The sequence below is a fragment of the Phaethon aethereus genome (genome assembly GCF_964289735.1).
Source record: "Phaethon aethereus genome assembly, chromosome: 10".
NCBI lineage: Eukaryota > Metazoa > Chordata > Aves > Phaethontiformes > Phaethontidae > Phaethon > Phaethon aethereus.
In genome coordinates, this window is record NC_138586.1 from 2,602,366 (window position 1) to 2,627,002 (window position 24,637).

The window sequence follows — 24,637 nt, forward strand, 5'->3', positions numbered from 1 at the left end:
CTGAATGAACCGGTACATACCGGTTCGTATTACTACGTATTAGCAACCATACCAAGAAATAACCAACCGTTAGAACAGTTTCTAATTTTTATCATCTTTTTGGGTGGCATTACTGAGCCAAAACACTGCACTTATAACATTTAATTTCTGTTTTTTAATGCAATTAAGAGGTCTAATTCAACTGGTTTTATATTACAGTAGCTGTTCACATAAATAGTACAGATATGCACTGCTCTTGACAGGTACACAGTTACAAAAGCAGCTCTCGTATTTAGTTTGCTCTCTGTGTGGTGGGTTTTGTATGAAAAGCATTCTTGATTTCTAAGCATGGTACAATTTTAATTCTTAATGCGTTAGTACAACAGTGCATTGGAAAAGTACTGAGCTTCTACAAAAAAGCTTTACAATTTTAAAACAGATTTTTTTTTATTTAAACAAGCATAGGCAATTCTTATATTTCCACAACAAGATAAATATCCCAATTAAGCTAACAGCTCATCCTACAGCGTGCCATAGTGATGGGGAAAGGCCTAACATTAGTGTTATTTACACAGACATGTCCAATATTAACCCAGTATGAAAATTAAAAGTATGTTCAAGTGTGCAATTACGTTCATATTATTTTTTCAAATAGTTGGATTCCTTGCAAAAATTCCTCTACGACTCATGTACATTTAGATGGGATGACTTCTCAAAGAACTCCTCATAAGCACAATCTTGAGGACAAAATGTTTATTGGACTAGGGTGGCAAGGGCTGGGTGGGGGAAAGAACTTAATACTCTTCACAAAGAAAAAAATATTTTTAAAGTGGGTAGATGTCTTTGGACAAGTGAAATTTAACACCCAAACCAGCTAGATCTTGAAAACCCTAATTAAAGAAATATTCCAATTTTAAAAGCTTGAATGCAGAGAAAATGCTTTCATGAGGGAAGATTCACTCCAAGTCATTACTATACACTGAGGTACCACTCAAAAAGTGGCCATAAAGGAAGTGACTTCTTTGCCCATCACTATCACACTAGCTGCTTGGCCATAAATTCAGATCTCATTTAGACAACACTCTCTCTGTTACCAGAAGCTAAGACTGCTCTGCGACAAATGGGACAAGTGGAATTTTCTGATAACCAGCGATCAATGCAGTGGACATGATACTCGTGCGAACAAGGCAATTTACGGAGCTTGTTGCCTTCCGTGTACTCTGTAATACACACACTACAGGTTTTCAGAGCATCGCTCTCACCAAAATTCCTCATTGCTAGGTTGTCAATTTGTTCTTTGGTGAGTCCTCTTGGTTGGTCATCGTCATCTTCATTTAGTAGGAAAAATTGTGCTAGGCTAAGGAATGGTAGAGAACCACTTTCTTCAAATGTGACCGATCCCCTCGTGTTCCGACCTTCCCGTCTGGCACCAGATGTTGAACCACCTTCGTTGCCACCTTCATACACCTCCCCTGAGCTAACATCTGTACTTTCGTTGCTTGAAGTACCACCACCTCCGTTTTGCGGCTCAGAAGCGTCCACATTCTGATTTGGGGTTGGGCCACTAGGATCTGCATCACTATCACTATACATGAAGTAACTCAGCTCTCCAAAGCCTGTCATTATCTGCCTTAGCATAGTCTGAATAGCAACTGATGTCGTCTCACTCAAGCCTGTGTTTAAGATCCTACGGATAGGAATCCTAATGGTACTGACGTAAGTTCTCACTCCAGCCCGTTCTGAACGTGAAAATGTGCGCCTAAACCCTCCCCGTTCACTTTCATAAGTGACTGTGTTGTTAGGTGTCTGGGACCTGGACCGAGTTCTGTTGGCTATGCTGTCTCTTTGCCGATACTCTCCCGGACGAACTCTTCTCACCTGAAGATCAAGTACTATGGTAGGAGGCCTCTGCCCAGGGGTTGCAGACTCACTGGTGCCGTTAGTTTCTGAAGAACCTGCTGCTTGAGGAACAGGTCTTGTTTCAGGGGTTGAAAACAGAACTGCATTTTCACTTGGCATCTCAGTCCCCACTGTATGCTGCCTTAATGTCACATGCTGCCTAGTTCTAGAGCTTCCCTCAGCTTCATTCACTGAGGAGTGGTCAAGCGTTTGAGATGATGTATTGTGATGAGACCTGCGAGGAGTCTCACTCACTGGATTAATAGGTGACCTACTTCTATCAGTCCTAGCCCGCGTTCTCCGCTGTTCTGGACTCCTACTTCTCGCTCTCCTCTGCCCCCTAGGAGGGGAAGCTTCCTCAGTTGTCAGCTCTTCCGAAGTGCTCCTTTCTGATCCAGGCTGCCTTACAGATGGTGATTCAGACCTTGGAATTTCAGAGTCACTTTGGCTGTTTTCCAAATCCTCCCCACTGGAAGGCTCTACAGATGGCTCATTCTCAGTTTCTGGATTTGTGTTCCCATTATTACGGTTGACATTTATTTCCAAACTGAATCTGAAGTCACCACTATTTGGGTTAGTCCGGCTCACTGCTCTCCAAGACTGGTTTCCTCGTTGCCCACTTCGTGTTGTATTTCCAGTCTGTCGGACTGAATTAAGCCAGTCTATTATAGAATCTCCATTTGAAACATCTTCTGCGGACTCTGCACCTGCAAAAAAGACAGGGAACTACCAAAATTAGAGTACTGAGCTAATTTTGGAGTGATCTTTTCCAAGAACATAATTGCTTAGTTTAACAAGTGACAATTTGGAAGTGCTTAATCCTACCAAGTGCTATTGTGGTTTCACAGGTAGCGTCACAATTCTTATCTACCAGAGCTCTTTTAAGGGAGCAGGAGTGGACATTTTTCTAATATGTACAGATAGGGTACAGCCATCACATAGCAACATATTGTTTATCTTAAGTAAACGGAAAGTCACATTTCAGGTGTCATAACACATCAACATTCTGTGTTTTCCTTTCCAAACAATTAAGTGATCTATTGACCACTAAATAGAGAACTAAGTTTGTCCTGACCCTTCACTTCAAGAATGGTTTTATAGCAAATCTGTCTCACTGAAGAATGAGCCCTGGTGGTAAGCTCCAAGCGACCTCCACCAATCTCTATACAAGGGTGATAACAAAAGCAACACAGCATTTTTGGAAGGGAAGAATAGTGAATAAAAAAAAAGAGGGATTTCCAAAAAGCATCCCAGAAGGGAGCAGACAGGAAGGCAATTTAAAAAAAAAAAAAAGAAACCTAAATGAAACTTTATCTTGATGCAAGTAAGAGATGTGTTATGAGTAAAATCTGTCCCAGACTGACCTCTGCAGCAGGTATCACAGGTAACGTTCACTTAGTTTTGAAACAAAGCTCACCTTGCACCTGCCTAGGCTTAACTTGTTCCACTCCTGCACTCAAGTTAAGGTCCGTATGGGGTGCTAAAGTTAAGAGTTTTCACAAATACTGTATATACCTCTATTCTCATCACTGTTTTGCTGTGGTGGACCTTCTTTAACTTGGTGTAGCCTTCTCAGCAACTCTTCTTCAGTAATTTCACCTTAGAAAATAAGCACAATTTTCCAAAAATATTTCCAAATCATATGTATGGCAAGCATTATCAAAAGCTTCTAAAGAAGGTACAAGCCACTGCTTGTCTTTTTTTCTGATTAAATCCTGCCATAATGAGACTGCCAAACAGGTTGCTAAGGGGAAGTTCAGGCGCTTCAGCACCATTGTCCCAAGTTAAGTTTTGCTGAAGCTGAAAGATCCAAGTTTCAACCTATTCAAGACAGATGTGCTTTCCGGTTCTGTAATCTCTACAACTTCTCAACCATTTTTGTCATCCTATACCAATTAAATGGCTGTCCAGAGCAAAATACTTAAGAAAACACTTTCACAGGCATGAAAAAAAAGGTTTAAATAAGTTGAAGTCATGTCTTATATTAGAACTGGTTTGAATTAGGTATTATCCTATGAAGAGTCAATTTAAAGTAGTAAGTCAATTGAAAACTGACATAAAAATGCCTGTGCAGACTCTCACACCAGAGTACTTATCCTAGTTACAAGTTCTTAACCTCACCAGCACAAAATTTTCACACAGATGCTTAAGGGAGATTACTTTTTGATCAGAAATGTCTAAGGGTCCATAACTGGAACGGGGTCAACTCTGGGCATTCCCACCAAGTTGTGTAAACACTAGACTTTTGTATCCAGTGAATCCACATCATCCTAACTACCTCTCCACTAAGTAGGGGACCTCTGAAATTTGAGTATGCACAAATTAGCAAGCAGCTACTTCCTATCATGGAACACAACTGCAGCACACAAACTAAATGGGTGAAAGTTTCAGGAGAACAGAAAATGACACAAATCGCCTACAAACAATTCTAATAAGATGTACATACACAAGCATTACCTACCTGGTGTTCCTAGCAAATTGTTATCTCTCATAAGCCTGTAGTCCTCTTCACTCAGGTTGTTTACAAACTGATAGAAAGCTTCTTCTCGATCTAACCGATCTAGCTGACTCTGACGTTGTGCTTCTGATTGATCAATATTTCCTTTATCACTAGAATCTGAGCTTTCCATCTTGATGAGTGGAAGAGTACCTAAAAAGGAGAAAATAAATCCTTCATCCAGCTTAGTGAAATTGAGGCATGTTTAACTTGTACTACGTTCTTCATTGTTATCCTTAAATTTGGCGAGGTGGGGGGTTTGCTAACGAAGCTTCAGTTAAGATAAGCTGCATAACCACAGGGATCACAAACAAAGTAATTCTCAAAGCATGAACCTCTTCAGGAAGTACAAACAAAATCTATACCCATCATTACCAAATACTCAACAAGCAAGCATGAACACGTGGAACATCAGCCATAACCTTTACTCCATCTTTACATAGTTGACTACACGTCCAAGACGATCCGCTTTCTTCATGTAAAATATTCCTAATGTGAGGCAGCTGCAGTAATCAATTCATGCCTTACAGTGCCATACAACACTGTAGTACAAGACATAAGCAAGCCATTCTTGGTCATCTGCTCTCACTCTAAACGAACACGGGATTAAGTGTCCACCACTTCTTCCTGCCCTGCACTATGGTGAGGAAAGCAAGAATCAATCTAAACTTACTGCCTGCTATGAGAAACACCCTCTTCAACATCCAAGTGAATTTTAACAGAACGAAGGATTCACATATCAAAGACAGAAAATGCCACAGAACATGCATGTGTGCAAAAAAACAAACCAACCCGAACTGTTAGTTCCCTCAGAAAAGGAAAAGGGTTTGTAAAATCAACTTTGTAGTTTTATGTCAAGAGAAGAATTTGCTTGCAAGCTTCAGCATTTACTGAATTACTGATGTCAATGACTAGAATTTCCAGGACAAAATTCCACAGGGTGTACTAGGTATAATTTCTGCTATAAAGAGTTGTCTTCTATATTGCATATTCTTCATATAATCTTCCCCTCATTGTTTTTTGTTTTGGACAATGTCTCTCAAAAAAAATTATTGATGAATGCCATGTCTATACTTGATAAATATTATAACAAAATACATGCAAATGCAGGAGACATTCTGGCAGTAGTTGTGCTATGCAAATATATCAAATGAAGTTAAAATAATAACTAGTTTCCTTAATCACTACGCCTCGCTATTCAGAACATCAAGAATTTTCCTGTACAACTGGTAGAATATAGTTACTCAGAGAGGTGATTAGCCAGCTAATCCTCTGCATGCTAAAAAGCTCTGCAATAACATTCCCCATCAGAAAACATTCCTTTCATTTAAACCATACTTCATGTGACATGAAAATACTGGAAGAACAAAGCTTTTCTGCTTCTCGCTGGAAAGTTTCCAACACTTAGACATCTGTCTAGTGCAAAAAGCATCTTTTTTTCGGTTTGTCAGCACAGCTGTCAAGTCAAGGCTGCCCACAGTTTACATTAGTGCTTCTCCACAGAAGAGCAGCACTGCATGATCTCCGGGGGTAGTTCATTTCAGCTGCTGTTGTGAAAATTAAAGTGCACTGACAACCTCAGTGTGTAACAGTAGAAAATTCCACAGGATAGGACATCCCATTATTGCAGACTTGCAGATTATACAATAGCTACTCCAACCCTCTTTGTCTTGATTTCTGACACAGTAGAGCTTGTTTTTAAGTTAGTCATATTAAGGCACAAATGACTTGTTGCCATTCAGTAATAAAGTATGCATGGCTACTGGTATTATTTGGTTCTGTGAATTTCTGCCATTTTACCAAAGAAGTTAGGCTTATTTTTCACCTTTTTATCAGTAAGCAGCACCAATCACTAGGGTTCCTACTGTTTCAAATGAAAGCCTATCAGCTTTCTCCCCATTGCTAAATCTCTGGTGCAATCTAAAGACTGCAAGGCCCATCTTTAGACTTGCATGTGATGTGCTGTCAAATACACTGATAAATGAACCCATTCACAGTGAGAGTTGTGCAATGGTTTCAGCAGGTATGTTCAACTCTGACTGGGCTCAGTTATGAAATCTGTATGCCCTTCAAATCTCAGACACAGACTTCTGAGAACATAGCTTGCTTGAAACTCAAACAACTTTTTACAAGCCTTCTGTAGCAGAATTACAACTCCAAGTAACTTCACTTAAAGACATATACATTCTGGAGAAGATACCAGAAATACAGACAGCTGCTTTTAAAAGAAGCATCTGAATAAAGCCTCAAGCAGAATGAGAGTCTTGCATACAAATAAAACCCTGAAAGGTGCATTAGTTCTTTGGGGATACACATCAAAACTCTAACTGGCATTCCTTTTTTTAGGACAACAATGAAAAAAAGTTGACAATGAAGTTGAAAATAAGAGAATGTAATAAGATGCTATGGGACAGGAACCGCATAAAGTTTTGTAAAATATTTTCCCCGAAATGACCACCACCTTGGTATTTATTGACGTTAAAACACATAGAATCTCTTCATAAAGATGGCAATATTAACATATTTGTAAGCATTAGACTAATTCTACAACAGCTTTTAAAAAAGAAAACTGCACTATGCATACAAAGCATGACATTTGTTTACTACTTATGCTTTTGAAAATTTTCCTTTAATTTTAAATTCCAGTGCTTGCAGGCACCTTAGCTATATAATGCCTATTTGATTCAATGACATTTGCCCATTCCATTTCAGAAGATGAAGGGGCACCGTTCTTGGTCAGGAAAAAAGGGAGAGTCAAAACAAGTGATGGCAGAGGAAAGGGGGTGGAATCTCTTCTTTACCAACAGACTGATGTACACTTCGGTAGGCGATCCTTTAGGAAATGCTCAGAGTAAGTCAGTCTTACTTATTTCCAGGTTTGCTCCTCTTTTCTCCTCCATCATCTCATATCTTCCCTCCCAAATAAAATCAGCTACTGGTCAAGACTGAAAAGTTGTTATTGCTAAAAAAAAAAAAAGCCTCAGAAATGGGATCTCGAATTAATAATTTCATTTACATTAGGACTATTTCTACTAGTGACAAATTCATGCTGTTTAGCTTCAGTGTCCTAGAAATGCTATATATCTATATGGGATGATTTACACTGATGGAAATATAGATGGCAAAGAAATGCATAAATGCCTATCAACACATTCTCCCTACCTTACTGTTGACAGCAAATGGGACAATACTTTTCAGACTAGAGCTCCGATATTACCACCAGTAAATGGAAAATGGGATTTCTACCTCAAGGCTTCTATTCCTTTCTCTCTCTTCACTGTCCACTCAGCTCATTGTCCACATTGTCCATTTTAAGCTTCACCCCCACCACTGCAGAGTGCTACATTACCAGACTGAACTTACTAGAACATTTAGACTACTACTGTCTCAGCATGACTCCATAGGTCCCCTCTGTCTGTACAACAGGATTTCCACGGTGCCAGTTACTATATCACCTCCCTCCTATTTCAGCATGGTAGAGCGTTGCAGAAATAACTTGAAAATCTGTCCTTCATTCAGGATTCTACCCTCAGCTCATACACTGCAGAAAATTCAGACTGGCTTAAGAAAGCTGACAACAGTAACACCAGGAAACCTGATGAGGGAAAACCAACAGGTGTACTATTAAGTTACAACAAAATAACGAACATTTGATTATCTAATATGCAGGTATGCTTCAACTGTTTCTCTTTCTTCCAGTGGTTTAGTTCAACTCAAAGTAAGACTTTGTTCTTATCCAAGTTAAAAGATTCAGAATTTCCTTCTTCAGTGTGCTCCCTTGTCAGCACTGAGTTGACAAAGGGTGGGGAAGGTCACATCTATGAGCAGGAAGTTCACATCTGTTGATTATGGCCAACTTCAGCTCAGATACCCAGCAGTGAAAAAACCTCTTTATGGGAAAACAGTGGGGTGGGGCGGGGCGGGGGGGGGTGGGTGGGAGGGATATGATCACCTACAAGTTGCACAAAACAGAATCAAAGCTACAGTAAACTATTTTCTGCTTTAATTAAAAAAAAGAAAAAAGCAAAAGGAAGGGAAATATTCTTCAGCAGTTGAATATGCAGACACATTAAGTACAGTGAATTCTTAATTGGTGTACCCGTTCTTCCACAAATCAAAGTATCTTCCCTGCAGTGATGCTTCAACAACCTCAGAGATTTCAGAGCACAAATGACTAGCTGTCTCTCCACTGCTGTTAGAGGCTGCAGGAGCAAAAAAGAGTAAGACCACAAAAGGTATTGTTTGTTACATTCTTTTACTCCAGAGGAAGTAATGTTATGCTCTTTTGGATAAGAACAATAAGAGTACTAGATATTCCTTCAATAATGCAAAGTTATCATTCTTACAGTACAAGAAATATTTTACATTTTCCCTTATGCCAAGTCATGTGTAAACTAAATCTAATCAGTCAGGACCTTACTAATGCTTAAAAACAATCTGGTGGGACAGAAAGCAGTGAAAAAGTACTTGCGTTGTCCATTTACCTTCAACAGCAACACTGTGTATCTCCACGCTGTTTAGCACTTATGGACTACAGAATTCTTCCCAGAAAAAGTACTAAGGGACCATAAAGCACAGTGATAAATCACTAGTTCTTCCTCCATCAAAAATGTGCAATATCTCCCGACGTTAATTATCTATACTGAATACCAAGACACTACCTTAGCCTGCATTCCTTAATTAAAAAAATACACAAAACCATGAGAACTCTCATAAAACTAACTAGGTAAAACTTAGAAGATCTGACAAACTCAGCGATCACTCATTTGCAGAGTTAAAAAGAAAAAGCAATACCTTAAAGTTATAATCTCCATTAGATTTATGAGGCAAGCCTCAAATTTTAATGGGAGAAAGGCACTGAATTTTTTAAAACTGCAGAAACAACTCGGATGCTCATGAGCTATCTGTGCAACAAAGATTTCCTCTACAATTCCCCCCACCTCGCTGCTACTGGTATTTCAACATTATATGAGAATCTGTAGTGCCCTGTGTGTTAGGAACATTTCCTGAATTACCTCACGTCCCGCAACATAATTAATACCTTTGTATAAACAAAATACGTGATGGCAATATGAATAAGTGTTTCATAGACGTGCTCAGCAGAAGGCTAATTTCTCATTTATGATTCATAGCCTCATCTTAATTAGGTACTTCAACCGGTAGAGCACCTTGCTTAATTTCTGGAGACTGGAAGTACCAAACCCACTGACTGAAAGAAGCGTCTCAGTAGTGGAAGCCAGAAATACTCATTTTCTGTTTAGGGTTGTTACAGATTAAACTATTTTTTCCTCCCCTGCCTTCACTAATCATACCTCATAGACATTTTAGGTCTGCAGCACAAGTAGAACACAGCTGTCTGTTCAAAGCGCTTTCCATGAACTCTGACTTCAGCAGCTCTAACATACCATCCCGTTTGGCAGGACCAGCCCCAGCCAGCAGTCTCTCCAATTCCATTTCTCAAATGACACAGGAACAGCAGCCAGAACAGGCAGTTCTGTTACCCCGGGTTCTTTAAGCACAAACAGAACCAACTTCATCTGCAGTACTCATCTGACCCACCTCACTTCCCAGCTACTAGATTTTCCTAGAAGAACTAAAAGTTGAAAAACAGTTTTCATGCCAGTCAGTATCCAGTTTCTCAATGCTCAAAGCTAGCAGAAAATAACACATAACAGAAACTACATTTTCACCTTAAATATTTCATCATTAAAGTCTGCAAGCTCAAAAGCAGAAGCAAAAACTGTCAGTGAATCCTATCATTATAAAGGAAAAAGATACCATAAAACAGTGAAATGAAACAGCTATCTATTTGCATTATACATGGTGCTTCATTATGTCAAGTTTTTTTGTTTGTTTTTTCTTTTTGTGCAGGTGCACAAGTTTCCTTTTGTGATCACACTGAAGGCTTTGATAGTATAGGTACAATTCACTCACCTACATCTTAGAAATGGTAACAAGTAACAAACTTCTGCAATTTTCAAAGTTGCATCATGAATTTTGGATACATCTTTTTTTCCCCTGCTATTCTTGCTTTGTCTTGACACTCAGATGAACAACAGATCTACACTCTTACTAGATTCCTACTAAACTTACCACAAATTTTAAACACTCAAGAACTCCCTAGGTCCTCTTTGCCTCAAAAAATACCACGGAACATGTACCATTTAGAAGAGAAAAACTTCTTCCAGCTTTCTATGAAGTGTTCCACGTAAACTACCAAAAAAATTAAATGCCAGCTTAACAAGGAGTGTTAAACATAGATTCAGTTATTTCACTACCCCACTATGTTTCAAAGCAAAGGCCTTAAAGCAAGACGTCATTCTGAACATACATTTTAAACAATAGAAAGCAGATGAATACTTCTGCAGAACAGTTGCAGAAAATTCCACAGAATGAAAAAAGGCGAGGAAAACATTTCAACAGAACCAACTGCTGAGATGAACGATGTACTATCAACTCCTGAGAAGTCAGAAAGAAGTGAAGAAATCAGGGTACAGAATCCCAGCAGTCTCCAACAGTCCTACAGTTTCTAAGGCATAGTAGCCATCTTACTGTATAAATTCCCAACTCAGAGAGATATAGTTAACAAAAGAAACAAAAAACTCATTACAGTTTTCCCATGTTATCCTCCTTATGAAAGGGTAGACCGTAGCAATTCCCGAATACTGAGAGCACGTGGAACAAAGATGGAGCTCTGAAAATAAAATGCAGTAAGAACTGCCAAAATGCAGGACTTCACATTTTATCATCTGCACTTACTAAAACGAAACTTTTCACATACAAGTTGAAAATAAAATTAAGATAGTACTGTCTTTTGCTCCCAAATTCAGATGATATCACAGAAGAGAAAGCTTAGCTTATACAAGCTGTAACAAATTTCCAGTACTGGAGTCTTGTGAAATGATGCTCTTTTCCCCCAGAAGTGAGCTTCCTGCAAGGTTAACAAGCGGAAGGCCCACGCTGAAGCTCAAAGGAAGAAATAATGCCGCACACAAGTAAGCAGTGTTGACACTGAAAGACAGCAGTATAAACAGGGTTGACATCCAAGGAAGTTGTACCCACAAAACTACATGATGATCATCATGTAGTGTTTTGGTTTCTGAAGAAACGGAACTTCTGGTTAGTGAAAGCACTAAGCCAATCACAAATCACCGAAATTCAATTAAAAAAAGAAAAACCCATCTTTGAATTTACTACCAAATCTCACTGTCTCCACAAAACTGCTGCTAATACAGCTACAAGGCAAGTAAAACAATGACAGTCACTACAACCACAACCCACACAGGAATTCCGATATATGGGTTGTTGTTGCTGACTTTTCCTACCTATTCAATTATCGTTAGGTAAGACCGCAGAACTCCGCAGACCTCCTTGAGTAAAAAGCTGAGCTTCAACACTGCACATCAGCAAACAGTTACTAACAAGTACATCATTAATATAAACCTGAACAGTCTGAAGGAGACACAGGCTTGTGTGTTTCTTATGATCTTAACTGCAGCCAGGAACCTGTGCAAAAGCAAAACGCAGTCTCTGTGATGCTTGTGGCTATCCCTGCTCACCATACAAACGTCCTGACTCCAAGTTATTACACTGCTATACTGTTTAGAAGCATTGTTTTTGAGATGCACAAGACCATCATAAAAATATCTTCAGGATGGAATTGTTCATGTTTGGTTTTATCCCTTCAAGATCAATTTTTGTGAGCTTAAGAGTTGATAAGCTTTCATCAAGACTGAGATTAAGTCACAAAAACTTGGAAAAATACCCAATAACCTTGTTTGGAGTCAAATGTTTTAATACATGGAAACTGAGTCTCCAAAAAAAAAAAAAATCAGAACAGTCTAGTAACGTGTTAAGTTATATTAAACTGGACTTGAACATAATCTTTAGACTCAAATATACACGGTCAAAGCATTATGTTATGTCTGTAAAAAAAAAAAAAGAGTACACCACCTCCACTGCAACTAGAAGCATTCTAGCAAGATCAAGAAATTTGTTTTGACACACTCCCATAGGGAAGAGGAATAAAGGAACAAGCTAAGCAGGTATATTAATATATAGGTGTTTTAAAAACATTTCCATTTAGGGATCACACTATCCATTCCCCTAAAAATACCAGTACAAAAGAAAGAAAAAAAAAGACAAGTAGTGGAAACCAGACACTTGTAACACTGTTTTCAAGTACACCTTGGCATGTCTATCAATTCAGTAATATGGAAAATAAATATGATACAGATGACAACCACTACATGCTTGAAAAATGCTGGTGTGGTTCTTTCAGTGACAAACATTTATGTAGTCAGAATTGCTGATGAAGAAAACACTGTAGTTGTTACGCTTTTGTGGTCTAACATAACAAGAAGCCTTAATTTTAAAACGCGTGGTGTGTTTTCCCCTTGTCAGAAGCAGGCAAGACATAATTCCAAACTGTAATTCTTTTAATTCCAAAATGGTAAACATGTAGAGGGAATACAGTCAATTTAAGTGCTAGTTAAGATAGTTAACTGCACAAGAAGCAGACAACTCTCCCTTTTTTTTTTTTTTAAAAGACTTGACAAGTCACTGCAATTAAAATTCAGGGACAAATTGGTATCAGAGCTTCTTTAGCATTTTGATAACAATTTACAGCTTTAAATTAACCAGTACTGCCAACATGGACAGGGGAAATAAATCATATCTGTGATGGTACTACCGGGTACAATTGAGTTGGAATTCTTGTTTACAAGCTCCTCTTTATAAAGTCTCTATTTTCCTGAAAAATGGTGAAACGAACAAAACCACTACAGAAAAATTAAAATATGTATTTTTGCTGTGAAACCTTTTGTCAGGCTCCTCCTCCTACACACTAAAATCAAGACACATAAAAAACTTAATAACTACATTATATATATATACACACACATACTATTATATACAACCTGATATTGCTCCTCCAACAAAGCAGATCACTGAGGATCAAGTAATACATATGTCTAGCTGGACTTGACAATAGTTTTGAAACACAGTGAACGGAAACCTTAAATGTCAACAAACTAATGTGTTAAAAAGGGAAGGAAGAACTTGCACAAGGAAACTAAGGTGATAGAGCAAAGATGACGTGGTTAACTGGAGAGAAACTAACAGAATAGGAATAGCAAACATCACAGGTTTTAACAGGTTACAAGCTGATGAAGACCCTTACACACACAGTGAGGGTATAAAGAGTTCTTCTTGCCTGCCTCCCACAACAGGGCTTCTTGTCTCAACTCACGGGACGAACAGACTGAAAACCCAGTCCTGAAGAGCTGCGATTTCTTAAGTAGGCACTAAACAGCATGGCGAGGCCCAAGATAGCGGCTATAACTCCCACGCACACTCCAAAAAGGGGCTAGTTCCACTTCCTCCTCCAGCCCAACCTCATACCTAGAGGGCGAGGGGCCCAGAAGCCCTCTCCGAGGGGGAAGTGCAAACCTTCCTCCAGCTCCAAATGGAGGAACAGGTTGGCCCCGCTTCGGCGGGAGGCCCTGCCACACACCTCAGCAGAAAGGGGAAAAGTCCCCAGAGTGACAGAGCCCGGCCCATCCGGGGAAGACGGGGGCCGAGGACCCTCGCAGTGCCCCGGGCACACCCGCGCGCAGACCGCCATCACCGCCCCCAGCTCCATCACGGCACCCCGTTCCGCCTCTGCCGCGGGGCGGTTTCGGCCTCCCGAGCCCCGCGGAAACAGGAGCCGCCCTGCCCTACCCGGGATCCCGCAGCCCGCACGGCGGGGGCCCAGAGCAGGGGCAGAGGGACCCCGCGGTCCCCGGCGGGGACCGCAGCCGCCTCCCCTGGGCCTGGGCCTCTCCCATCTCCGGGCCATTTTGAGAGTCCGCCTCCAGCCTCGATACTCACCGCTCGCCGCCGCCGCCCGCCGCCGCCTCCCCAGCTCTCGGTCCGCTGTTCTCCCCGCTCCTCAGCGGGCTCGGTCCTGGCTCGCCCCGCTCCGTCCGTCCCCAAACAGCCGCAGCGTCGCCCTCCCTCCCCTCTCAGGCGGCCATTTTCTGCTCCATTGTTACCAAGGAACGGGGGCCCGGAAGCGGCCGCCGACAAACGGAAGTGAAGTGCAGGCGCCTCTGCGCAGGCACCGCCACCCCCTCCGGGGTGGAGTGGGGTGGGGAACGCGGCCCAACGAGAGGATCGTGGAGGACCGCGCGGGTAGAGCGGCCCCAGCGCCAAGGGGGCGAGGGGGCGCCGCCATTTTGAAGAGGGGCAAAGGCCGAGGGCTGCGGTCGAGTGGTACGGGGGCGGGGTGGGTGTCGGGGGTCTCCACGGCCACCCCTCAGCCCGCAGCCTCCTGCTGCCCCGCGGGGGTGCCCCGAGACTCAACAGTGCCAGCCTGTAGTGCCATTAGGGCACAGCAGCAGTAGGGCCCGTGTCCCCCCAGCAGCCAAGGCCTGTCACTGCGGGAGCCATTTCATGTCACCTCACGGTGTGCGCTGGGCAGAAGTGCCAGCGCCTGAGGCCGGCATTGGCCAGCGTTTCCAAAGGCCGAGCTAAAAATCATCAGGGGCAAGTGGTGTTTGTTGGTGCACTCTCCTCGCCCTCTTAACTGTGGCAGCATCTCCCCTCTCCTCATGCTGGGTTTTCTCTGCTGCCTGACACAGCGTTGCGTATTAAAGACAACTGTCACACTATAGCAAAGCTATGATACTCCTGTTTTCTAATATAAGCCTTAATTAATTGAACACCAGGCTTTCCATGTTCTCTAAGTCCTGTTCTTCGGTTAAATTTTTCTGCAGTTCTTCCCCTCTCATTGAAACTACAAATGGAGCTGTGTTTCCTCCAGGGTCAGCCCATCTCCCTCATGGCAGTGGACTGAAATTGGGAATCAATAAGACATAGTGGGAAGAAAACTGGCTGAAAATAAATAGTGAGAAGAGAAAAAAAAAAAAGTCTCTGTTTTGATCCCAAGGGGGCTTGTGCTATACTGAGTATCGGTGCTAGTTTAAGGAGAGGGAAAGGTTAAGGTTCTGTAGACTTGTCTCCTGTAGAGAATGGACGGGATTCCCTCAGAGTTTGGAAAGATCCCACTATGCTGCCTGAACAGTCTCTCTTGAAAAAGGACTTTAAGGACTGCCAAGGAAGTTATATTCATTTTCAAGCAACATCCCATATGTAGAGAGAAAACATATTTCTGAAGGATCTATGCGATTTCAGGAAGCTCTCAAGGCACCTTTGTTTCTCCTTTTGGCAGTTTATAATAGTGGTGAGATTACTGTCAAGTTTAGGGGTGGGTTGCACTTAAAGTTTGTTGAACCATAAATGGGTAGAAAGATACAAGCCCAACTTTTAATGTAAATGAAGTGTTTTTAAATACATTTTGCCCTTCAGACTTGAGAACTTAAAGGCAGCTAACAGTGTTCGTGCTAGAGAGAATGGAGGGTTTGGATACAGGGCATATTTCTCATCGGTTTTACTTGCTACGGCATGGGACCAGGAATAGAAGTGGATTAGAAACTCACTGAACTGAAGGCCGTGATATCAAAATCATTAGTAATGGAGAGCTGAAGCAGTCCCAGTTTCATCTGGAGCAGATGTAGGTTCCCAACTATATTTTTGTTGAATTAACCAGAACATAAAACACAAAAGCTTATTCCAGCTGCAGAAGGACAGATGATACTTGATTCACCATATAGTTGGAGTGATGAAGAAGTGATACCCAGCATAAAACTTGCTTGCAGGAGATTAACCTGTTACGTTTTTAAAAGCAAATTGGAGTTGGGAGAGTGAGTTTAAATCAGATCAGTCCTTTGCATCATTGCTGCAATATAGATCCTGCATTACCGTTGGATTTACTGTAGGGTCAAACCATGACCTAACAGCTCTGGTTTGACTGCTCAATGTGAGTAAAATTAAAAAAAAAAAAAATACTGGGAAGATTAAATTTAATGTCACAAAGCACTTCTGCAGTTTTAATGAACCAAAATATTTGTCATTGGAAAAGTTGCCTTGTTCCTGACCCACAACAAACGGATCTTTTTATGTAGGCAGTGCTCCTACCTCTGACAGATTCCGGGGTCTGGAGAAACTGTATCCCCTGAAGACAGAGACCCTGTGGCTGAGTATGTATGCACACTTTCATTTTTCACAGACATCTTTGAAGCAGGCAAAAAATTAATTTTGCTGTCAAACATCGATAATTCAGAGGGCAGGTGATCAACGCAAAATCGATGCACTTTATCATGGAAAGCCTTGTGCCAACAATTGATAAGACAGCCACCGAGCGTGAGTATCGGCAATTAGTAAATCAGCACGATGTCCATCAGAGTGCTCCAATGGCAGACCTCAAAGAACTGAAGAAATAGGAGGTGATGTGACTGTGACAGTGACTTATGCATGAAAGTGAATCCTGTCTTTTCTCCCTACATTTTTCTAAATACCAGGCAAGGTCAGAGCAGGATAAAAGTGGCTTTGTTATACACCAGTAACCTAAGCAGAAAAATGTTAGGGACTATTGAGCAGATGGGAGGTGGAGCATATTCTAGTACTTGAATGGAGGGACGATGATGGTTTGTGCTCCTGGAACAGCCTCTTCGTATTTTAGGACATCTGACAAGTAATTTTGTTTGTTTGTCTCTTTCTTTTCCCCTCAATAAATACTTTTATTTGATTAATCTTACCAAAAGTTGTGAAGATCAACAAATGGCAAGCACCAGAGGAATAAAACATGTTATTCTTTATCTCTGAGACTCTTCAGGGGGATATTTGCCAGTTTGCTGGGAGATGAAGACCCAGCTATGTGCGGAGATGGCAGCTGGGTTCTGCTGATTCATGCCTTACTTCAGTGGTAGAAACTTGTAGCCGAGGTCCAGGGCAGATAGCTAAGGAAAAGTACGTCCCTCGGTTTGATTTGGTGTTTACTTGCAAATGCCGTCACAGGGTCGATCAGGTGCAGAATAAGCTCTGATTTTTCAAAACCACTTAGTGGATTTCAGTATCCAGTTGACATTAATAACAAGTAATGGCCTGTGCACACATATCTCCTTAACAGCTTTGAAAAAATTAGGATCGGTGTAGCAGTATATTTCTAAAAGCTTGTAGGGGAGAATATATTTGCATAGAGAACTTTGTAGTGTAGGGAGAAAACCCAAAATCTATAGCAAAAGCATGGTGTAATTCATATTTAAGTGTTTTCAATTTGCTAATGTATGTAAAGCAAAGGAGAATTACAACACTTTTTGGTGGTAAGTTTAATGTTGTTTCCTTCAATGAAGGTAAATAAATTTGCTTTAAATCCCCCAGGGTCTTAAAAACCGGTTATTTGGTATGCAGTGATAGAGGAGAAAAATGTTGGTGTTTTTTTTCTAAAAAGATACTAAAGTAATTTATTCACAATATAGATAAGTAACAATCCAAATGCAGTGAGGTGAGGTAAACTCTTGGGAGTTTCTAAACCTGAAGCAAAAAAAAAAAAAAAAAGAAACCCGACAAACTCAAATCCTTATATACCTAAAATATTAGCAGAGCCAGGTACTGAGCAGGCGAATGAAGCCAATTTACAGTAATTTACCAGCCTGGCACAAACTTGAGAGGAAAACCTAAGGATATAACAGTTCCTAATAGTGTAACTTTGCTCCTTTCTCCATCGCAGTACTCTGCCTGCGTTGCTGTACCATGCTGGCGACAGGCCCTCTCCTTTGGTGGGCAGGCTGATGGAGGGTCCCTTCTTTTCTGGTGGGGAGAGAAGCCCATAGTTATGTTGTGTACAGCAAAGTATTCTCCATTCAGACAATATCTCAGGAAGTTATTCCAGCTGGTTGTTTTTAAATCAGCAGGTCTGGCGTGCTGGAGTTTTAAAGAGCTGGAGGAGAATTTTGCACCCCAAGAGGCATTTTTAATAGCGTTCAGTAATTTGCTAAATTCTAATCTAAGTCTTGTTTGTCTGGCAGTGCTGTGCGCGCGGGAGAACTTTCATGTACCAACCCTCCATGCCCAAGCTTTTAAATTCCCAGCCTGTTTGGGGAGAAAGCAGAATCAGAGAATCATTTAGGCTGGGAAAGACCTTTAAGATCATCAAGTCCAACCATTAACCGAACACTGCCACATCCACCACTAAACAATGTCCCTAAGTACTGCATCTACACTTCTTTTAAATACCTCCAGTGATGGTGACTCAACCACTTCCCTGGGCAGCCTGTTACAACGCTTGACAACGCTTTTGGTGAAGAAATGTTTCCTCATACCCAATCTAAACCTCCCCTGGTGCAACTTGAGGCCATTTCCTCTTGTCCTATTGCTTTTTACCTGGGAGAAGAGACCAACACCCACCTCCCTGCAGCCTCCTTTCAGGTAGTTGTAGAGATTGATAAAGTCTCCCCTCAGCCTCCTCTTCTCCAGGTTAAACACCCCAGTTCCCTCAGCCGCTCCTCATCAGACTTGTGCTCCAGACCCTTCACCAGCTTTATTGCCCTTCTCTGGACACGCTCCAGCACCTCAATCCTATCAGTCTAAACCTGCATTTCTAACGTAAATCTCGTGGTGGACCTTAAGCTGTGTTTGAGGAAAGATGGCAGGAGAATTAATCACGTCATTTCTGGCAAAACGTGTTCTGGAGGGGGATCTTGAGAGGAAAACGGCAGCTAAACACAATAGGAAATGTGTAGGAATTCAGCACCAACGGAGGTGCTGTTTGTGCCTTTTAAACTCCAGATTCCTTGTATATAAAAACAGGAAGACGATTTGGTGGCTGTTTCATTCTGGCAGCTGAAGTGTGTGTTTAAGATAGGAATATCAGAGCTGTGTCTGAAGCCATGTGGATTTACAGGAGTTTTCTGAGCAGGCTCTTGTATCCTTTCTGGATTTGGTTCTGCTTTACGGCCATGTCATTCTTCCAGTGTCCTTCTCTGCCGCGCAGCAGCAGCAGCAGAGCTACCTACAAGGTCTGCAGGCGGTATCCCTGCCTGCTGTCTAGCTGCAGCATTGTTCGTTAGGTGGCCTATAAAATCAGGCTTTGACTTCTAATTGTTATTAAAACAGGTGTCTTTGTGACAACACAGCTATCCAGCTCAGATTTAGAAACAGCTTTAAAGGTTTCCAAGTAACTCGCTTGTACTCGGTAACTTTTCTTATAATTAGTTATGGCAATTCTTTCCCTTTCCTTAAAAGCTGCTCAGTCTCACTTGGTTATAGCGAACTCTTGTCCAGGTAGAAACAATAAGTTAGTTTGATAGCTTCAGAACCACTTCAAATCAATATTCACACGTAAGATTTTTGAAAGCTTCAGAATGAAGCTTTCAAATACAAAACCAAAAGTTGTGTAAAAATGCGGCGGAACAAACTGTGGAAAAGACGTGCGTCTGAGTGACTGAACAAGCTCCATTTTGTTCTCTTCTGCTTACTTACAGGAGAGATCCTTACGCTACAGCTGGCATTCGTACTGTTTATGCTGCGTTCAAGGGCCACAGAATAGTTGGGCAGGCTCCTCTGCGTCCCGTGATTAAAGCCGAGCGCAGAAAGCCGCAGCGAAAGGTGCGTATCCAGGAATACAGCGGCGGTGCGGCGTTTGCTGAAGTCGTTACGCATCTGTGTTCTCCAAGGCAGCATGTAAATGAACAGTCAGATCCCTGTGGGGAAACTTAGCGTCTTTCAAAATACCGCTGCTGAGATCTTTTTGCTCAGTGCATTATTGCAGCTGATGCCGCAAATGTAATTGCAGACGGCCTGCTAAGGAGAATACAGTTTTTCCACTTAGTATTTTTGGCCTTTAAAAAGGCTGTTAACTAGAGATCTGGGCAGTGTAAAAGCAGTAATTTTGACTGCACCCCCTGCTACCTGTGGTTTTAAAGCTGGGCTGCTATTTACTTTCCAAATTGACTTTTTTTTCCCTTAGCTTCTGAAAGAAAGTTGCATACAAAGAATGAGATAAATGCAGGATGCATAAAGTTCTGTTAAATATGCTAGGTAAATGTGCTGGAAAATAGAAATACCTCAGGCTGGCTGTAGTCTCTGCTGCAGGTAGCAGAAGAGATAAAGTACTCGGTCGAGTGCCTGGTAGGTTTTTTTAACACGCAAATAGCTCTTTCAGGGGTAAAATCCATTTCTGCTTTCACTGCTGCAGCCTGTAGGACAGCCTGTGGCAAAGGCCCAGAAGATTTCTGTCATGATATTTACTGTCATTTTCTACCTAGTTAGGTGCTGTAAATCCAGTTGCACTTAAAAAATTCAGGCTACAGAAGAATAAGTAAGTTAAAGCAGGGAGTGTAGCAATTTATACAACCCCAACATGGAGATGCTTGACGTTGTAGTGACAGAGTGCTGTGTTACTGCACCTGATTCAGTGTTCAGGCAGGAACTGCCCAGAACTAACCTGAGTCAAGTATTTCCCCCTTTGGCCAAAGACATTTTTAAACATACCCTCAACCAACTCAACAATAGTAAAATGTAGAAAAAAACCTCTTGTAATATCATATACTGATATCCGTTTGTTCCGAGTGTGTCAGTCTGTTCCAAACCACTTCTGTCCGAAGTGCGTTGGTGCAACAGGATGAACTTCTGTGGTTAAAATGGTGATCTCTGGGAATTCCTGGATGATAGATTTGGCACCTTTTGAGAGAGGGCAAAGGCCTCAACTTACCATGAGGAGTGGAGAAGAGGCTTAGCAGGATAATGACGCTTGGTTGTACACCATGTTCTACAAGAACTTTGACAGCCTCAATAACAGTATTACCAGTACCTAAAAGGGGAAAAAGATTGTTATTCCCCTCTCCAGTTGAAGAACTTGTCCTCAGCCACCCGAGGACATCTGTGTTAACATTGGTGTGCGACTGAACGATGCCACTGTCCTTTCCCGCTGGAAAACTATCACCTCTGCCTGTATTAATTGTAGAAAATTTTGGTCTCCTGACGAAGGAACTTCATCCCTACTCTGAAACAGCCAACTCTGCCAGGTTTTAAGCACTGAAGTCGGTGGATTTTATTAAAGCCCTGAGGCAAGAAAGCTCATCTAAAATAGTAAAATGGCAATTAAGAGCTCCGTGTGTAGAACCAGAATTAAATCTAAGACTGGAAAAGTTACTTCATCCTGACAAACTCCTTACCACGCTTCCCAGATTATTTCCTTTTTGGTAGTATTAACTGCATTTAATTTTAAAGTAATTTACTGCTAGGATTATAGTATTATTCCAAGAATGTCTTTTAATAGCAGGAGAAAAATACCGTTTGAGTCTTTTCTCATGGCAAAATTAAAAAAATTAAATTTATATTAAGCCTTAATGCTTCAACCTTTCTCACAAACACAGGCATGCCCGAATGATTTGCTCTGCATTCATGCAGGTGCAGGCTGACTAATATGTACTCTGGCGCAGCCTGATAAATTCCCTACTATGTCACCTAAACCAAGCAAAAAACTTAATCAAAGCCCCTGAAATTTTGACATTTTCCTTTAAATTCAGTGCACTCGCTGTTCAGGCGCATCTAACTGTTCAGGCCCAGCCAGCATGGGTGCATGAAAGGCAGGTCCTGCTTGACCAACCTGATCTCCTTCTATGACCAGGTGACCCGCCTAGTGGATGAGGGAAAGACTGTGGACGTTGTCTACCTGGACTTTAGTAAAGCCTTTGACAGCGTCTCCCACAGCATTCTCCTGGAGAAACGGGCGGCTCGTGGCTTAGACAGGTTTACTCTTCGCTGGGTGAGGAACTGGCTGGATGGCCGAGCCCAGAGAGTTGTGGTGAAAGGCGTTAAATCCGGCTGGCGGCCGGTCACAAGCAGTGTTCCCCAGGGCTCGGTTCTGGGGCCGGTCTTGTTCAATATCTTTATAGATGATCTGGATGAGGGGATCGAGTGCTCCCTCAGTAAGTTTACAGATGACACCAAGCTGGGTGGGAGTGTTGATCTGCTGGAGGGTAGGAGGGCTCTGCAGAGGGATCTGGGCAGGCTGGATCGATGGGCAGAGGTCAACTGCATGAGGTTTAATAAGGCCAAGTGCAGGGTCCTGCACTTTGGCCACAACAACCCCATGCAACGCTACAGGCTTGGGGAGGAGTGGCTGGAGAGCTGCCTGGCGGAAAGGGACCTGGGGGTGCTGGTTGACAGCCGGCTGAACATGAGGCGGCAGTGTGCCCAGGTGGCCAAGAAGGCCACCAGCGTCCTGGCCTGTATCAGAAATAGTGTGGCCAGCAGGAGTAGGGAAGTGATCGTGCCCCTGTACTCGGCACTGGTGAGGCCACACCTTGAATCCTGTGTTCAGTTTTGGGCCCCTCACTACAAGAAGGATGTTGAGGTGCTGGAGCGTGTCCAAAGGGCAACGAAGCGGGTGAGGGGTCTGGAGCACAAGTCTTATGAGGAGCGGCTGAGGGAACTGGGGTTGTTTAGTCTGGAGAAGAGGAGGCTGAGAGGAGACCTTATCGCTCTCTACAACTACCTGAAAGGGGGTTGTGGCGACGAGGGTGTTGGTCTCTTCTCCCAAGTAACTAGTGATAGGACAAGAGGAAATGGCCTCAAGTTGCGCCAGGGGAGGTTTAGATTGGATATTAGGAAAAATTTCTTCACCGAGAGGGTGGTCAGGCATTGGAACAGGCTGCCCAGGGAGGTGGTGGAGTCGCCATCTTTGGAAGTGTTCAAAAAACGTGTGGATGTGGCGCTTCAGGACATGGTTTAGGGGACACGGTGGCGCTGGATTAATGGTTGGACTTGATGATCTTGAAGGTCCTTTCCAACCTAGTGATTCTGTGATTCTGTAACTGTACATAAAGATGAAAGACACTCACTTAGTATTGGGTACATAAGAAGAACTTTTCTGTAAATGTCTGGTGGAAACTTGGCATAATACACCTTCGCTCTTTGAGTCTCCTCGTCGCTCTGTATCAGGATTTTTCCGATGCGGATTGATCTACAGCAGTCTCCATTGCTTCTCCTCAAAACGAGCAGCAAAAAAACCCAGCAGCAGCAACAAATGGTTACGCGCCAAGAAATGACACAATTGCAAGATGCTACAATTAAATAGACAGCCCCCATACTGTATGGCTGAAGAGTTCTAAAAGGGAGATTTTTTTTTTTCTCGGTTCTAAGTGTTAAAAACTCTTGTTCTGGTTTTGTCTGGGATCGAGTTAATTTTCTTTATAGAAGCTAGTATGAGGCTATGTTTTGGATCTGTGCTGAAAAGTGTTGATAATACAGGGATGTTTTCTTTATTGTTGAGCAGTGCTTACACAGAGTCAAACACTTAGCTTCAAGTGTTGTCATGGTTCTATTTTCCTTTTCTTCCTCTGTTTAGAGAGAAAAAGGAGTCTCCTTGGTGTTCGTTAGCTCCTGGGTATTAGTGTTCCTTCATGCCAGTGCTAAGCTCTCAAAGGCGAGAGCTGGAAACATCAAAATGAACGCAGGGGGTTTGGAGAACGTCTTTGAGCTCTGCCCAGAGACACCACGGTGCAACACGTAGCGCAGGAAGCTGCGGAGCCGCTGCATTTTACGTCGCAGGTACCAGAGTTTCCGCAGCATTGGGCGGTGGAGACTCTACCACCACTGAGCGTGGTTTATCTGGAGACCTGTCTCAGAGCAGAAGTGGTGAGCGGCAAGCAAGGGAGGACAGCTGGCCTGGCCTCTCACAGCTAACAGTCGCTAGAGAAGAGGCCAGGTGAAATCTGCTGCAGCTATTTACCTCCTAAAAAGTTAATGAAAGAGATTACTTGACAGTCTGTGATCCAGGACACCTAAGAAAGAACGACAACTGGCAGGTTTGGGTAAAACTTTGCTGTAGAGAAGAGTTGTTGCACATTTTTGAAAGGAAGTTGCTTACAGGTTTCCAAAACATTTAATTTGTGCTCATTCAACAACCAGAAACTGCCTACCACTTCTCATTATGCTGACTCCGCAGTTTCCCTTTTCAAATCTGACGCCTTCATACTTGTGTCCTATCGGAGTGGTCATGAACAAGCACCAGCCTGCCTGCAAAAGAGATTGTGGGGATATCGCATTTTCCAAATAAATCAGGGCCCTACGAAAGATTCGGTTTAAGGCTGAGCCCGTCTGGGGCTGAGGGGAAAGTATGGCCTGCAGTGAAGCGAATGTGGTCTCTGTCATGCTGACAGCAATGCCAAGCAAAATAATGTAACGTAGGTAAGAGACCTCACTAATAAATCATTTCAAGAAGATACTGTAACATTATGAAAAGTAGGCTTTGTCAAGTTAACCAGATACTTTCCTTAATGTCGTGGTTTAAAGTAGTAGAGCTGAGAGAATAAGCCTTCAGTTAGTAAGACATCTGATCTTGTGTTTTACAATATTTTGACTGAGAAAGAGGAA

General features: G+C 42.2%; 1 protein-coding gene across 2 annotated transcripts; it reads right to left on the reverse strand.

Annotated features, from left to right (window-relative positions):
• Positions 1-1,050: 1,050 nt before the first annotated feature.
• RLIM (ring finger protein, LIM domain interacting) lies at positions 1,051-23,230 on the reverse strand (the record flags this gene model as incomplete). Of its 2 annotated transcripts, none has more annotated exons than XM_082004085.1 (3): positions 23,104-23,230; positions 4,340-4,528; positions 1,051-2,585 (listed from the first exon to the last, which is right to left on the reverse strand). In XM_082004085.1, exons 1-3 carry the CDS (start codon positions 23,117-23,119, stop codon positions 1,051-1,053), a joined length of 1,740 nt encoding a protein of 579 aa, XP_081860211.1. In that variant the 5' UTR covers positions 23,120-23,230. The 2 variants fall into 2 exon arrangements, with proteins under 2 accessions (XP_081860211.1, XP_081860212.1); XM_082004086.1 differs by lacking the exon at positions 23,104-23,230 and adding an exon at positions 3,394-3,477 and having other exon boundaries at positions 4,340-4,562.
• Positions 23,231-24,637: the final 1,407 nt, after the last annotated feature.